The sequence below is a fragment of the Chenopodium album genome, chromosome 9 (genome assembly GCF_948465745.1).
Source record: "Chenopodium album chromosome 9, dcCheAlbu1.1, whole genome shotgun sequence".
NCBI classification, from domain to species: domain Eukaryota; kingdom Viridiplantae; phylum Streptophyta; class Magnoliopsida; order Caryophyllales; family Amaranthaceae; genus Chenopodium; species Chenopodium album.
In genome coordinates, this window is record NC_137842.1 from 62,572,899 (window position 1) to 62,590,022 (window position 17,124).

The 17,124-nt window shown below is 35.5% G+C and overlaps 1 protein-coding gene across 1 annotated transcript; it reads right to left on the minus strand.

The window, feature by feature from the left end:
- Positions 1 to 9,393: 9,393 nt before the first annotated feature.
- Positions 9,394 to 14,217, minus strand: LOC145558684 (proline-rich receptor-like protein kinase PERK15). Its single transcript, XM_081619992.1, has 8 exons — positions 13,782 to 14,217; positions 11,766 to 12,260; positions 10,986 to 11,069; positions 10,823 to 10,893; positions 10,582 to 10,658; positions 10,357 to 10,504; positions 10,105 to 10,263; positions 9,394 to 9,955 (listed from the first exon to the last, which is right to left on the minus strand). Exons 1-8 carry the CDS (start codon positions 14,104 to 14,106, stop codon positions 9,644 to 9,646), a joined length of 1,671 nt encoding a protein of 556 aa, XP_081476118.1. The 5' UTR covers positions 14,107 to 14,217; the 3' UTR covers positions 9,394 to 9,643.
- Positions 14,218 to 17,124: the final 2,907 nt, after the last annotated feature.

A 17,124-nucleotide genomic window follows, 5' to 3' on the forward strand; every position in this document is an offset into this window, starting at 1 on the left:
TAGAGGTAGGTAGAAGACTACTTTTTCCACACCCAAAAACTTGGTTTTTATAACCCGTAAAAGGAACGTTAAAATTAATAAGAAAATTAAGAGTTTTGTAACTGAAAAATTATTTGACAATAAACTCTTAATTTTGTAACAGCTAACATATTATTTGTAAGATTATAACTGATAATATCTTACTAGTAAATGTGGTAACGTTTGGCCAAGGGAATAATTATCAATTATGAGCACTATAATTCTAATTGAAAGTTTGGAGCAAATCTCCAACCATCCCCCACTTAGTCCAAACTTTAAATCAAATTTTGAAATTAATTTTAAAACAATCAGGTGAACTAAGTCTTGAACCTGACGTTTTTTAAGAAGAGACAAAGACGGTTCTCGCGCACAATCTAGCCACAACATACCCTAGTCTCATGATCGCTCTAGAGAGTAAGTCCACCATTACTCTCATAGGAGGTGGCTAGCCCCCACAATCACGTAGGTGAGTTTCATCAAGTGTGTACTACTCACACCACCCAAACTTGGGCTATGAAACTCATTAAGGATATAACATCCAATCTCAACTACAACAGTATATGCAAAGCTAAGGGACATAACATACAAAAGTGCTCATAAAATTAACACTTATTATTCTTCAAAGTATTCACCAATTGACTTCGTTTGACCCATTGAACTTGATATTCCAAGTTGGATATCCATCATTGGTGTCTACATAGGTGGACTCAATCTCATCCCTTTAGCATGCTCTGAAACTAGTTTCCTATTTAAAGCTTTGGTTAACGGATCCGCAATATTTCTCTCTGACTTTACATAGTCCAGAGAGATTACACCTTGGTCTTGTAAGTTACAAATAAACTTATGTCTTAGCCATATATGCCTACTTTTTCCACTGTAGGCCTTATTCTTAGATTCAATAAAACACAGCATCTCTAGATTCAATAATGGGACCATAAGAACTAGAATTCTCTTCTTTAATCATAAAACGATAAGCTGCACTATTAGAGGCATATCCCAAAAAAAAAAGAATCAACAGTTTTAGACCCAATATTACTCCTTTTAAAACTAGGTAAAGCTACCTTGGCAAGACACCCCCACACTTTCATAAACCTTAAATTCGGTGGGTAACCTTTCCAAATTTCAAATGGTGTTCTGTCAAGTCTTTTATGCGGAACTCTGTTTAGCACATAACAAGCTGAAAGAACATCTTCCCCCCACATAAAGTCAGGTAGACCAGAAGAAATTAACATGGCATTCATCATTTCCTTAAGTGTTCTATTCTTCCTCTTAGCTATCCCATTATGTTCTGGAGAATAAGGAGCAGAAACTTCATGAATAATGCCATTCTTTTCACAAAACTCAGTAAGAGTATCAGTACCATACTCTCCACCTCGATCTGACCTTACCCTTTTGATCTTTCTGTCTAACTGATTTTCTACCTCAGCCTTATATTTAAGAAACGTTTCCTCTGCCTCATCTTTACTCCTCAAAAGGTAAACTTTAGTGTATCTAGAGCAGTCATCAACAAAGGTGATATAATATTTCTTTCCCCCTTTGCTAAGTGTAGGGAATAATTTCAAGCTTTAATCCCACTAGCTTGAACCCCACTGTGATCATACACTAAAGTACGGTGGCGTCCAAAAGGGAAGAAGATAGAGCAAAAGAGTCGCCAACAAGTTTTTTAGGAACTTGTAAACCGTTCACGAGGTGAAGGTTACACCCCTTAACAATCCATGAGATCGTCAACTCCATAAGGTCTAGAACCAAATAAGGGTTCGGGGATGAAGGTACAAATCCAACCTAAAAGAGATTGAACCTGCCCTAATAATAGGCCTCTACTTTGTTCAGATCGTATTCATGTGCGCTTTCTAATTAACATACAATCAATAGGATTAACCCTAAACTTGTTTATCTATGTTGGTTGAATATTAATGCACAAATAAACTATTATTGGTGATCACTTGAATTATAATCATATTAAACCTAAACAAGATTATTAAATATCTTATTAAGCGTGATTACAAATACCAATTCCCTTTAACATGCAATAAAGGCGATCAAGCAATAAATATCATCAAGCAACATAATAATAATGAATATCATGAATAATAATTATAATAAATAATAATAATGATAATAATAAAATAATCATCATCATAATAATAATAATAATAATAATAATAATAATCATAATCATCATAAATTATAACAATCATAATCATAATCATGTTCATGTTAATATTAAAGCATAATAATAATAGCAAGATCCTAGGCATGATACTAACAAGATTAATAACAAACCCTAGCATGTCACTAAGCAATAAAAATCAAATCTTTAGCCCTAACATGATACTAACATGAATAAATATTAGGAAGAACATAGGAAGCATCACAACAATCATATTTAATATTAAAAATACCCTAGACATGATACTAGGAATATCATAATAACAATGTAAACATGATATCTACATCATAAATCAATCAAAACCATTAAATTACTTACTTTGATGCATCGTACCTCTTTCTAATAACAAAATACACACGTTATTAACTTCAAGGAAAATAATAATCAAAACAATTAAATTAAATAATTGAAAGAGAGATTTGGGACCAAACCCTCAGAAATTAAAACCTTTCACGTCTAGGGCGAAGGCAACTTCGAATATGGCTAGGTGTTTCTAGATCTTGTGAATGCGGAATTTTGTATGAAAAGCAAAGAAAGAAAGAATTGAATGTTTTAAGAGAGATGAATGAAATCAATTGGTGAATGAATGTAGATGGTAATTGGTGAATGATTAGTGAGAATAAGTGTAGTTGATGAATGAAAACGGAGTTTTAAATACGATATTTATAGAGAAAATCATCCCAAAAAAGATAATTTAACAAAACAGAGTCTGACGATCAGAAAACAGAGCTGGCGCCAACCCTGGCTAGCTGGCGCCAGGCACCAACACTAGCGCCAGGCCTGGTTCCAGGTGCCAAGGCCTGGGGTTAGGCGCCAAGCCTGATTCCAACGCGTTTTCGAAAATCCGATAAGTTTACTGTATGGAATAATTTCAAGCCTTTAAAATCCCACTAGCTTGAACCCCACTGTGATCATACACTAAAGTACGGTGGCGTCCAAAAGGGAAGAAGATAGAGCAAAAGAGTCGTCAACAAGTTTTTTAGGAACTTGTAAACCGTTCACGAGGTGAAGGTTACACCCCTCAACGATCCAAGAGATCGTCAACTCTATAAGGTCTAGAACCAAATAAGGGTTCGGGGATGAAGGTACAAATCCAACCTAAAAGACATTGAACCTGCCCTAATAATAGGCCTCTACTTTATTCTGATCGTATTCATGTGCGCTTTCTAATTAACATGCAATCAATAGGATTAACCCTAAACCTGTTTAATCTATGTTGGTTGAATTTAATGCACATATAAATCTATTATTGGAGATCACTTGAATTATAATCAAATTAACCCTAACAATATTATTAATTATCTTATTAACCGTGATTACAAGTACCAATTCCCTTTAACATGCAATAAGAGGTGATCAAGCAATAACAATAAAAATCAAGCAACATAATGATCAATAAACATAACATAATAATAATCATAATCATCATAAATAAAATAATCATCATCAAAATAATAATAATAAATTATAACAATCATAATCATAATCATGTTCATGTTAATATCAAAGCATAATAAACATAGCAAGATTCTAGGCATGATACTAACAAGATTAATAACAAACCCTAGCATGTCACTAAGCAATAAAAATCAAATCTTTAACCCTAACATGATACTAACAATCATAAATAGTAGGAAGAGAATAAAAGGCATCATAAGAATCATATTTAATATTAAAAATAACCTAGACATGATACTAGGAATATCATAATAACAATGTAAGCATGATATCTACATCATAAATCAATAAACCAATTAAAGCACTTACTTTGATGCCTTGTACCTCTTTCTAATAACAAAATACACACGTTAGTAACTTCAAGGAAAATAATAAACAAACAATTAAATTAAATAATTGAAAGAGAGATTTGGGACCAAACCCTCAGAAATTAAACCTTTCACGTCTAGGGCGAAGGCAACTTCAAATATGGCTAGGTGTTTCTAGATCTTGTGAATGCGGAATTTTGTATGAGAAAACCAAGTTTAGAGAAGAAAGATGAATGAGAGAGATGAATGATTAAGAGAAAATTAAAAGAATTGGTGTAAATCGGTGAATGATAGATGTAGATGATGAATGAAAACGGAGTTTTTAATACGATATTTATAGAGAAAATCAGCCAAAAAAGATAAATTAACAAAACAGAGTCTGACGCTCAGGAAACAGAGTTGGCGCCAACCCTTGCTAGCTGGCGCCAGGCACCAGCCTTAGCGCCAGGCGCCAGGCCTGGTTCCAGGCGCCAAGGCCTGGGGTTGGACGCCAAGCTTGATTTTAACGCGTTTTCGAAAATCCGATAAGTTTACTGTACTGGAGGATAAAATAATATAATTTCTTCGAAAATGTTATTTGATTTTGATTAAAACTCTGAAAAGTCAACAAAGTCAACTTAATCAATGCTAATTGAATTAGGAATGAAAAGAACCTTCTAGAAGAATCTAGAAGACTAAAACCATTCCTAATTGCATTAGGAATGATAAATCATATTAGGCCCTCCCCTAGATCATTGGGCCGCATATAAAGCTCAAACCGGGCCCAGTTTAGTAAATTGGCCATAACTTCCTCAATATTCATCGGAATTGGGCTTATAATATATCGTTGGAAAGGTCTTTGCAAGCCCCATCCAACTACACTATTATTGGACCCATATCATGGACCAACCAAAATGGATTGGCTGTTTTCTAAAAATAAGTTTTCAAAAACAGAGAGAAGAGAAAAGAAATTAAAACTATCCGCAACACTAGACTTTCCACACTTTCACTTCATTCGATTATGATTCGACGCGAAAGGTACTCATCACTGGGTTTGGTTTTGGGGAGACACAAATGGGTGTCTACATTTACCGTACTGGAGGATAAAATTATATAATTTCCTCGAAAATGCTATTTGATTTTGATTAAAACTCTGAAAAGTCAACAAAAGTCAATTTATCAATGCTAATTGAATTAGGAATGAAAAGAACCTTCTAGAAGAATCTAGAAGACTAAAACCATTCCTAATTGCATTAGGAATGATAAATCATATTAGGCCTTCCCCAAGATCATTGGGCCGTACATAAAGCTCAAACCGGGCCCAGTTTAGTAAATTGGCCATAATTTCCTCAATATTCATCGGAATTGGGCTTATAATATATCGTTGGAAAGGTCTTTGCAAGCCCCATCCAACTACACTACTATTGGACCCATATCATGGGCCAACCAAACTGGATTGGCTGTTTTCTTAAAATAAGTTTTCAAAAACAGAGAGAAGAGAAAAGAAATAAAAACTTTCCGCAACACTAGACCTTTCCACACTTTCGTTTCATTCGATTATGATTCGACGTGAAAGGTACTCATCACTGGGTTTGTTTTGGGGAGACACAAATGGGTGTCTACACTAAGACAATTTTTAAAATCAGCTAGGTCGGTATGTACCAATTCTAAAACTTGGGACTCTCTCTCAGTCACACTTCTAAATGGTTTCTTTGGGTGTTTTGCTTCTACACAAACCTGGCATTTTTTTCATGTCATTTTTGGTGTTCAAATCAGGCAAAAGACTCAGTTTTTTCATCCTTTTAATGGAATTAGTGTTCACATGAACAAGTCTAGAATGCCATAAATCAATAGATGACTCAACAAAATAAGCAGAAGAACATGCATTTATTTCAACATCAAGTACAAACAAACCAGCATTACAAAAACCTTTTCCAATAAAGTTACCACTCCTAGTCAAGACTAATTTATCAGACTCAAAGGTGAGTTTAACACCAGCCTTATTAAGCAAAGCACCAGATATTAAATTTCTACGCACATCAGGAACATAAAGAACATTTTCTAAAGCTAAAACTTTTCCAGATGTGAGTTTAAGGTGAACCTTTACATAGCCAAGGACTGGAACCTTGCTGGAGTTGCCCATGAACACGTACTCTCCATCCTTTGCATCGTCCATCTCCTTAAAGAACTCCTTGTTGGTACAAATATGACGAGTAGCACCGGTGTCCACGATCCACTCTACTAAGTTTCCAGCAAGATTTACTTCAGAGACCACAGCAGTTATGATCTCCTCATCTTCCATTCCCGCTACATTAGCTTCAACCTTGCCTTTGTTATTTCTTTGATAGTGGCCTTTCTTGTTACCTCTGAAGTTACCTCTTTGGTTGCCTTTATTGCTCTTGTCATTTTGCTGGCTTTGAGACTTCTTTTCATGGTTGATCCTAGCTTGACATAAGGCAACTGGATGACCGGGCTTGTGACACCACCAACAATCACCTGCAATGCGTTTGCGTTTGTTACCTCCGGGACCATGTTGGTTATTTAAGGGCTTGTTCAGACCAGCATTATTCTTGCTAAAGCCACCTGTAGTTTTATATTCAGCAATGTTAGCTTTAACAGAAGGGGATGGGGTGACAACCTTATCCTTGTCTCGGTTCCTGTTGGCATCTTCAATTTTGATATGTCCAATAAGCTCCTGAAGCTTCATATCCTTCTTTTTATGCCTCAACTGATTTTGAGTAAACAATTTGTTTTTTCTGACTTAGATTGAAGGAAATAAACAATAATTTGGAACGACTTATCTCTTTGTCGGATCAATTGAGGTGCCGTGACGAGTCACTGCCCTAAATCAGAAAAACCCCCACTACGGTGCGGCTGGACTACGGGTTCTGACCCCAGGGTTAACACCTCCTCCGTCGGCAAAGGCACACTCCAATGGACGGAGTGAGAACCGTCTTTGTTGGCTAAGATCTTGGGACAATTTTAGACAAGATACTATTTAGAGAGAGAAAATAAGTACTACTATCATATTTTAGAGGTAGGTAGAAGGCTACTTTTTCCACACCCACTTGAAAGGAAAAACTTGGTTTTTATAACCAGTAAAAGAAACGTTAAAATTAATAAGAAACTTAAGAGTTTTGTAACTGAAAAATTATTTGACAATAAACTCTTAATTTTGTAACAGCTAACATATTATTTGTAAGATTATAACTGATAATATCTTACTAGTAAATGTGGTAACGTTTGGCCAAGGGAATAATTATCAATTATGAGCACTATAATTCTAATTGAAAGTTTGGAGCAAATCTCCAACAAGTATACATAGATTAATATATGATAAATAACGATATGATGATGGGCGTTTACTCGTGGAGGCCAGTTCAATAGTTCTCTCCTAGTAAAATTAAAAAAAGGGAAGGTATCTATATTATAACTAGCCTTTTGGTCCGTTCAATGCACGGGTTCTTATCTAGGTTATTTCATATGTAGGTATGTTTTTCAATAGTTGAAACTTTTGATATGAAATACGAAGTAATTGTTTCATTGCTAAACTTAAAAGGAAAAAAAGAATGACGATAGAACTGTGGAAAAAGATAAAGGAATTTATTAGATACATATAAATACATGAAGATTTTAGGATATGAAATGACATATTGGTTTAAGTTATATTTTAAGTCTATTAGTTGAAAAGACAATTTTTATATAATTCAATTCATATGTTTATGTGATGTATATTAATTGGTTCAACTTTATTTTATTACGATGGAAATGAAACACTTCATTTTCTTAATTGAATTTGCAAGTTATAGAATGTATAAAGACTTAAACAAAAAGATCAAAATGGGTGACATGTGTCATATGTGGTAGTGAGTGACTTGTAATGACATGTGTCATATGAAAAATTATGGTTTGTATTTTTAAATACTAAGTATAGATTGTAGAGACAGTTTTCACCAAAATCCTCTAAAATTCAAATGCTCAACTCTCATGCATTTAAGATTTTTTTTTTTAATTTTTTTTATTAAACAAAAAAAATAATAACTACCTATCCAACAACTTTATGTTTTTTTTTTTTTATCATTTTTTTAAAAAAAAAAAACAATAACTACCATCCAATATTTCCTTTTTTTTTTTCAAGAAACTACTACTAACATTTAACTTCTTTTTTTTTGTTACGTAGTATAATATATGACATGCATTAGCACGAGTATACAGTTCCTTTATCAACAAAATTCACTTTAACACTCAAAACCCCCAACATTTCACTTTTTTAAAAACAATATGTACTAACATTTCACTTTGTTTTACGAGTATTTTTTGGTACATAGTATAATATATGTTATACATTAGCACGAGTATACAGTTCCTTTATCAACAATTCACTATAACACTCAAAACCCCCAACATTTCACTTTTTTTAAAACAATATGTATGTACTAACATTTCACTTTGTTTTACGAGTATTTTTTGGTACATAGTATAATATATGTCATACATTAGCACGAATATACAGTTCCTGTATCAACAATAGACTATAGTACTCTAAATCCCCAACCTTTCAATTATATGCATTTTTTTAGGCACTACCCTCTAAACAATTTCCACTTCTCTTATCATCAAAAAAATAAAAAGTACAACACGTTTTTGCGCAACTGGTCTCACCGAATAACTATTTGCAATAGATTAAAGTATATAACTCTTAGAGCAAGACATGCACTAACCCATATGACACTAACCAAGTAACCCGAGTAACCCCTATAACACTAAACGGGTAACCTCTATAAATTTGACAAAGTAAACCCCATAATATCTAGCTACATTGCGTGGCCACCGACATAAAAGAGTAAGACGCTGTTTTTTGAGCTTCTAAGCAAAGCAAGGAATATCATATGCAGAGCATGTGTCAGCACGACAGAACAAGTGTCAACACATTGTTAATACGATTATTAATACTCACTAGAGCAAAGCTAAACAGGGTTCAACAAAGTCGACCAGTCAAAAACCGACCATTGCAGCCCAAGTATAAGTCATAACATCAAGATCAACTTTCCATATTTTAAATATATTTTTTCTTATATATCCCGTGCATTTTGCACGGTACACTCTAGTTTGTTAATAATAACATACATACTGTTACACGCGCAAAAAAGGTCCACCCAAAAACCTGGTAGCAGTAAGAGGAGAAGTTCGTGCTGTGCAATACAATTAGCTCAGATCGTAGTATACTGCACACTGTAATAGATCAAAGAATTTTTTTACAGTTGTCCTAAATAAACCTTTCAATTAAGTATTACCAAGCTATAATTATGCGTTGATTATACCTGGTAAGGTAGTTTTGATGGTAGGGTAGATATTTATTTGTATTTCAGAAATTTTAAGAGCTATATGATGAACAAATACACTAACCAAAACAAGTACATTACTGTTTAGCAACTCAAAAAGGCGAAAAATGTGTAAAGGTATGGCAAACTTTTGGCTAGTTCATTATGGTAAAAAAAAAAAAAAAATAAGAATGCACTAGTTAGTCTCAAGCTCGTGTATCTGAACAAGTGAACATTTACAGTGACCTATGCCAATATTAAGTTAATGATAGTAGGACTAATCGACAAAAACTTTGTACACCTAACTCTATTTGACACCAATATTACTAAATGAAGCATCTTAAAGAATGAATCAAGCTTACATTAATTAAGTCCAAAGGTTAATCTATTCACTCTACAGGAATTTCAAGAACACTTGTGGTTCCTGTTTTAGATTTCCCAGTTTCGACCTCCTGGGTATCAAGTTGATTCTCAGTACTCGAGGTTGATGGGGGTACACCATGCTCATTGGTGAATACGCTGTACTCGCCAGTGCTTTGCTCTTGGCTTTCAAGTGCTAGTTTCCTAAATTTCTTTAGATCCTCCTTGTATTGAGCACTATTACAGTCATAATCTGTGCTTCCGTGGAATGCTCGGTTGTCTGGTGGAATTTCTTTCAATAGATCCTCGACAGACAAGTTCCCTTCCAGAGCTCTTACAACCTACATTAAATGAAGGATGGACTTAAAAATTGAAAGATGCAGTTTCAGACTATCAGCTCAAGGAGTTGTAATAACTCAATCCAAAATGCAGACTGATGTTATACGTATTTTCCCAATAGCAATTTTATTCTCAATCCTCAGCTAGTTACCTGACTCATTTGCGGCCGCCGTCTTGCAGAGCTACGAACACATACAGCAGCACAAGCAATCATGGAAGCCATCTCAGTAGAATTGTAGTCCTCCAATCTTGTATCAACAAGTTCCTGAAAGCTTCCACCTTCTAAGGCTAGTGACAGCAATGGCCTTGCCTACAAATTCAACATTAAGATTAGCATTGGAGTGCAAGACTTGTTAATGCCTCAGCCTAAGAGACCTTGTGAGATTAGACAAAGAAAGCTCACCCATTCAACCATGCTATCATCCATGAAGGGACGGGCTTTATCAACAGGTCTACGTCCTGTAATCAATTCCAGAAGCACAACCCCAAAGGAAAAGACATCTGATTTTTCAGTGAGTTTCCCGCTTGAAGCATATTCTGGAGCCAAGTAACTGCAGATCACCTCAACAAATTAGTCACTGTACACATCTAAACAGGGAGATTTCAGACGGCATATTATTTATCTTACCCAAAAGTTCCCATAACCCTGGTAGACACATGAGTGTCTGTGTCAAAAGAAAACTTTGCAAGTCCAAAGTCTGCAACCTGGGAGCATAAAAGTAGATAATCTAATCAGCACTTCAGAGCCACATGAATAAGTCCGAATCATTTTCTCACAAATACAACATCACATTCAAGAATTCAACTTAAATTTACCAAATTGTAGATGATAAATACAATATATTATTAAATTGCATGAAATTCCTGACCTTGGCTTCAAACTCCTCATCAATAAGAATATTTGATGCCTTGATATCTCGATGAATGATTTTTGGATGACCTGTATACAAAATAAACTAGCCAAAAGTCAACAACCTTTTGAGACAAAATCAGGATCCTTCCAAATGATTATACGAGCACCAAGGAACTCACAGTCTTCATGAAGATATGCCAATCCTTTCGCAGCACCAATAGCAATTTTCAGCCTTGTTGCCCAATTCATAGGTGGTTTTGCTTCTACAACACCACAAGACTTCATTATAACATGACATGAGAAATTACAATTTTTTTACTACATGAACCCTCATAGTTCAGATGAGAGACCTTCTCATTGTTCAGATGAGAACCTTGAACAACAACAAAAATCCCAGATTTAAAAAAAAAAATGCATTACAACCACTTTTACACCAATAGAGAATTTGGTTAGATGTAATTGAAATTGCCTTACTAATTCACTCCGTAACATGACCAAAAAAGTTCATGAGCCAACTAAAGTAACCATGATTTCAATCAATGTAAAAACGAAAAGGCCAATACGTTGATCTAAAGTTCAATCAAACTTAACGAAAACAAGATTAGATCTAGTCATACTTCACAGTAAAAATTGCAAATGTTCTTTATTTTCTTGAATGCAATTTAGAAACTAGAATTAGTACCCAAACCTCCTCAATCCCAAAACAAATTGAAAACTTAGGAAGAACGCTGCAAGGCTCAGTCTGCTAGATGATTCATTAGTTAAGACAAAGTTCTACTAAATACTTGGTAAACATGAGCAGATTTTCGTAGCCAAATCAAAAATTGACAAAATATCCAACTTAATCATGCTGTAGAATATAAGCTCAAAAGCAAGCCTTAAAATGTACAAACAGAATCACTGCTGCAATTGCATACTTGAAAATAATTTCATAGGTTAGATGTCAAACAAGAACCTACCATGCAAATGGAAATCCAAGGTCTTGTTTGAAATGAACTCATACACAAGCATTCGTTGTTCTCCAGAAATGCAATGTCCAACAAGTGAAACAAGATGCCTGTGATGAACACGACTAATTGTTTCAACCTCAGCCTGGAACTCGCACTCCCCCTGGACGCTTCCAGATTTCAACTGTTTGACCGCAATCTCTTTCCCATTAGGCAGGACTCCCTTATGGACATATCCAAAACCCCCTTGACCAAGAAGATTGGCACTTGAAAAGTTGTCTGTAGCCAAAACTAATTCTTCATAAGTAAATGTGCCATTAGGGAAGGGCAGTGAGGACAATGACTGCCCAGGGGGTTGTGCTGGATGTGACTTATCAGAGCCCAAGCTGCTACTTGAAGATGGTGGTATTGGTGCTACAGCACCTTGGGGTTGTGGCGACTGTATATTATTCATAGATGGAGGCATATTGTGCTGTAACTGTTGGGCCTGTCCACCACTTGGTTTATCTGGAAATAGTGAACAGTATGATAAGCTTGGGAGAACAGCATGTAAAAAAAAAAAAAAAAAAAAAAAAAGAAAGAAAAGGGAAACAAAAGAAGATGAGGTAGCTTCCTCATGTAAAGCACAATAAAACAATTATTTGCCCCTTAGTTATTGGAGAGTGAAACTGCAATGCACTTCACCATAAATGCATCTATACACCAATAATATGAAATGGCATGCTCTACAAAAATTACTATAAGAATAAATCACAATGAACGATACTTGGGGATTTGTATATATGGAAGGCGAGACAGACAAGAGGAGATACAATAAGAAGAGCTAGTGTCCCAATATCAATTTATGTGACAGCTAAAGCCTAGAAAAAGATCATTACAGTAACGCTAATCATAAATACAGTCATCAGATGATAAACAGTATATAGGTGAGAGGAGCATATCATTATAACATCCAATCACTGGAAGAAACCACAGAAACCCCTTTATCCTTAATCCCAAAGGCCTCAATTAATCACAATGTCAAAGAGAAGGATTTCTACTTTTCATTACAATACACTTGCATATTAGGGACGGGAAAGTAACAGAGTAGTACAGATCTATTAATCACAAAGAGTAAATAAGTGCTTCATAACTTAATGGCTTCAAAATACAACATGAATTGGAATTTCCTAATCAATTCGTCATTCACAAAAGAAACTCCCATAAGTTCCCTTCCCCCTTGAGTCAAAGGATCTGATGTCAAGTTCCTACTTTATAAGATTGGGCAAACTTTGTAACGCAATACCATGCTGCTAAACCTCATAAACTTGCACCAGTGTAGCATTTATGTAGTTACTCCTTCTGCAGTCCATAAACCGTGTAAGAACGAAGAAGAACACATGACTTCAGTAGTTCAGTCCACAAAACATGAGTGTAGTGATGGTGACAGAAGACGGGAACTGTGAAGACGAAGTAACCCCTATAACAATCACTCAATGTTGAAAAACCAATCTCCAAAAGCAAATCACTCAATTAACCTAATACAACATCTATGCAACAAGGATATCTCATGTAATTTCTCAACCCGAATTCTTCATCAACACATCTCATTTAACAAGGGCATCAAAACCCATTTGTCAAAGCATATGTCTTCAATAACACATCTCAAAAAGTTACTAAAATTGGATCACAATCCGCCTAATCAACCAGTTAACCACATTCAAATCACCAAATCACTCGAATTTACGTTCACAAATACCACCACTACCCCAAAAATAAAACCCACCAACAAATTCCTTCAATGTACAAATTCAAACATCAAATTAATAAATAAATTAAACCAAACAAATACCTAACCAAACAACTCTTGACAATATTTTAATTAATAACAGTTACAAATCCGTCAGAGCAACCATTAATAACGACAATTTCATACAATTAAACAAACAAGAAAAAATCAATAAATACAAAAAATTCAAAAATTACTAAAATTAAACACAAACAAACATCACATTCTATTAATTAAACCAACAATTAGAAAAATCATACGTTTAATAGGCAACATTAACTGATCTTCCTCCGCCTGCTTCCGCTTCCTCCGCTTGTAAAAAAAGACGAAAATACCCACAGCAATCAAAACAATTAACCCTCCAAGCCCAATTCCAACCACCAAAGCAGTCAACGTTTCCTTCGACATTCCCGAAGACGGCGTTGACAGGGTCAACGGAAAAGAATTCGCGTTTTCCGGCGGAATAGCAGCGGGTGGTCCCGGCGGAATGGCGGCGGCTTCACCCGACGGCGGCGCAGGTGGCGTTTGACCCGTCGCGTTATCCGCCGGAATCAACGGCGAAACTTCCGGCGGCGGCGCAGACATCGAGAAAAATTAAGGTCGGAAAAGTAGGAGAGAGAAAATGAAAGTTGCGAGACGTTGGTTGTTTTTTTGATTTTTTTTAGTGTAGCGTGATTATGGCAGTTTTGACGACTTTTGACAGGCTTTATTGAATTGATGCCAACTAAGAAGGGTGTGATTGGAATTTTAAGGGAAAGTGAAAGTGGGGACCCAAACAAAAAGATGGAATTTTTAGAAGGTGAAGAAGATGTGCCGCAAAATTTCGAATATCTGTTGTCATATGATCATACTTACCATAGGTTTTACATTAGGCAGGTCACCAACGTACGACCAACCCATCTTGGACGTTTTGGTCTCATTGTCTAAATGTTGTAATCGGTGTGTGTTTTCAAGCTTTGGAAGTATCCTACACGCCCTAATGCGAAAAATGTGCTACTATAGGGCTATAGGCACTAGAGACGAGCATGGCTTGGATTTATTGTATGTCACAATTACGAGATTATGAGATCATATCCTACTAGAGGCACTTTGGGATGAAAATTCTCTTATCCCCCCCCCCCCGGTTAAGTGCTAACCCGGGTCGGGAGGACCTGTGAGGGATTTAACTAAATCTCTCTCCTACTAGTGATAAAAAAAAAAAAAAAAAATGTTCATTATTTAACGCCGAACAATTGTTATTGTACGACTACATTACATTTTAGTCATTAGAAATGTTTAATGCCGAACAATTACATAATCTAAATTTGTAGCGTACGATTACATTTAATACATACTACAAATAATTAATGAAATTCGATTATTAACGTACGATTACATTAGATTATATTAAATAGTTATCGTACGACATTTGAATTTTTTTACTCATTATTAGAACCATATTTTTGTCAAATGTGTTCCACTATATCTACTTTTAAACTTGAGTTGCTCTATCACGTACGAACATTCTTTCTGGACATACGTGTCAAAATCAACGTTAAGCGGTCGGCTAACATTGTATTCAAAAGGCTTGTTGTTAAATGTAGCACTTGTAGTTGGTCTTGTAAATTGTGGGCAATCTTCTTCATAGTACCTTCTTAAAACTTCAGCCCGAGTATAGTTCTGTCGTTCATCTTCAACAATCATGTTGTGCATAATGATAACAAGCTTTCATTATGTCACACAAAATGTCTTCATTAAACGCAAGGGATGATTGTCGTAGAATGGCAAACCTAGCCTGTAAAACCCCAAAAGCTCGTTCAACGTCCTTCCCAGCCGCAGCTTGTTTATCAGCAAATAATTTATCCTTCTGAAGTTGAGGAAGTGTTATACCTTGAATCAAAGTAGTCCATTTTGGGTAAATGTCGTCTGGTAAGTAATAATCCAACTTGTATTTATGGTCGTTCACGGAAAAATTAATTGGAGGTGCCCGGCCATGGAGAACATCATCAAATACTGGAGAACGGTAAAGGACAATAAGATCATTACAAGATCCAGGGATTTTAAGAATGCATGTCAAATCCATAAATCTTGATATGCAACGACTTCTAAATTGAGGGTTGCATTTTTGCTCCGTCCTGCGTATTACGCTTTCCAAGTCATAGGACAATTCTTCCACTCCCAATGCACGCAGTCAATGCTACCTATCATACCGGGAAAACCTCGCATTTCATTTTGATGCAAGATTCTCCTTAAATCTTCATCTGTGGGACTTCTGAGATATTCAGCTTCAAAATGTGTAATAACCCCTTAACAAAAATGTTGCAATGCCTTTTAGGATATTGTTTTTCCAATGCGTAGATATTCATCCAAGGCATCCGGAGAGGTACCGTACACCAACATTCTAATCGCAGCGGTGAATTTCTGCAACGGTGATAACCCAAGCCTTCCAGCTGCATTCCTACGCTGCTGGAAGAACTGATCCCCATTGACCACCTTGTTCATAATCCAACAAAACAAAGGTCATTGCATTTGAAATCTACGCCGAAATTATTTGTTGCTATAAACTGAATTACTCAGCTCGCAAAGTAATCATTTAACAACTATGCATGCCCCTTTTCCCTATCTATCTCTTCTATCTGTATCCCTTCTACGCTCCAGACACAAACAACTTCAGATACGGGTTGGGCTTGTGTTTGATTAGACAACAAAGTTGGTAGATGAGTTGCAACAAATTCGTCAACTAATTGATCAAATTCTGCATATTGATCAGAATCAGATGAGCTGGAGGTTAAGCTAATGGAAAACATTGTGTTTGTTTGATAATTATGATATTTTTGATAATTTTGAGCAGTTAGATTATATTGGTTCGGTTGTGTGTAGATAATTTCAGTAGTATAAGCATGAACTCTTAATGGGAGGTCAAAAATATGAATGACTACTCAAAATACAACAAGACAAGTGACATGAATGAAAAATGACTAATCAAAATATAGTAAGACAAGTAACATAATTGAGACAAGACCACTTTTGTCAAGTGTGATAAAAATAAGACACCACTTTTGTCAAGTTTCATAGCAATACGACATGACTATTCAATGCATGTGAAAACAAACCAGTGATTATGACTAGTATTTGCTTAAAACAGTTCAACTTTATTACATAAATCAGAGAAATCTAACCTCACAATACAACTAATTAAAAATAAACTTCACACACCACTAAAATATAACTTGAAACTTTAGTTAATACTTGAATTTAGAATTATATCACAATACTTGAAAACTTACAATCATCTTCTATCATAGACTAGTTGAAATAACTCTTCCTTATGGGCCTCTTCAGCAGGAGTGAGTGGTGTTATCCTTTCTAAAAGAGATTGCAGCATATCAAACATTCATCTTCTTCTCTGCTAATTCAACTTGTTTGTGCCTTCTTTTTTCCTTTTCCCTATCAAGTTCCAACCATCGTTGTCGTAAATTTGCCTCCCTTTCTCTCACCTCAGTACACGCCTTTACCTGTTCATCGATGCTCAAAATTACACTATCTGAAGCAACTGCTTTGCCCTTACCCTAAGCCTTCGTTTTTTTAACACCATCAGGTCGTCGTAGACCTCCGGACGTAAAT

Excerpts from the sequence above, each read along its gene's own strand:
- LOC145558684 (XM_081619992.1), bottom strand. The coding sequence starts at position 14,106 with ATGTCTGCGCCGCCGCCGGAAGTTTCGCCGTTGATTCCGGCGGATAAC. Across the intron at positions 12,261-13,781 it reads GTTAATGTTGCCTATTAAAC|ATAAACCAAGTGGTGGACAG; the intron begins GTATGATTTTTC and ends CACTATTTCCAG. Across the intron at positions 10,894-10,985 it reads GGCATATCTTCATGAAGACT|GTCATCCAAAAATCATTCAT; the intron begins GTGAGTTCCTTG and ends TTTTGTATACAG.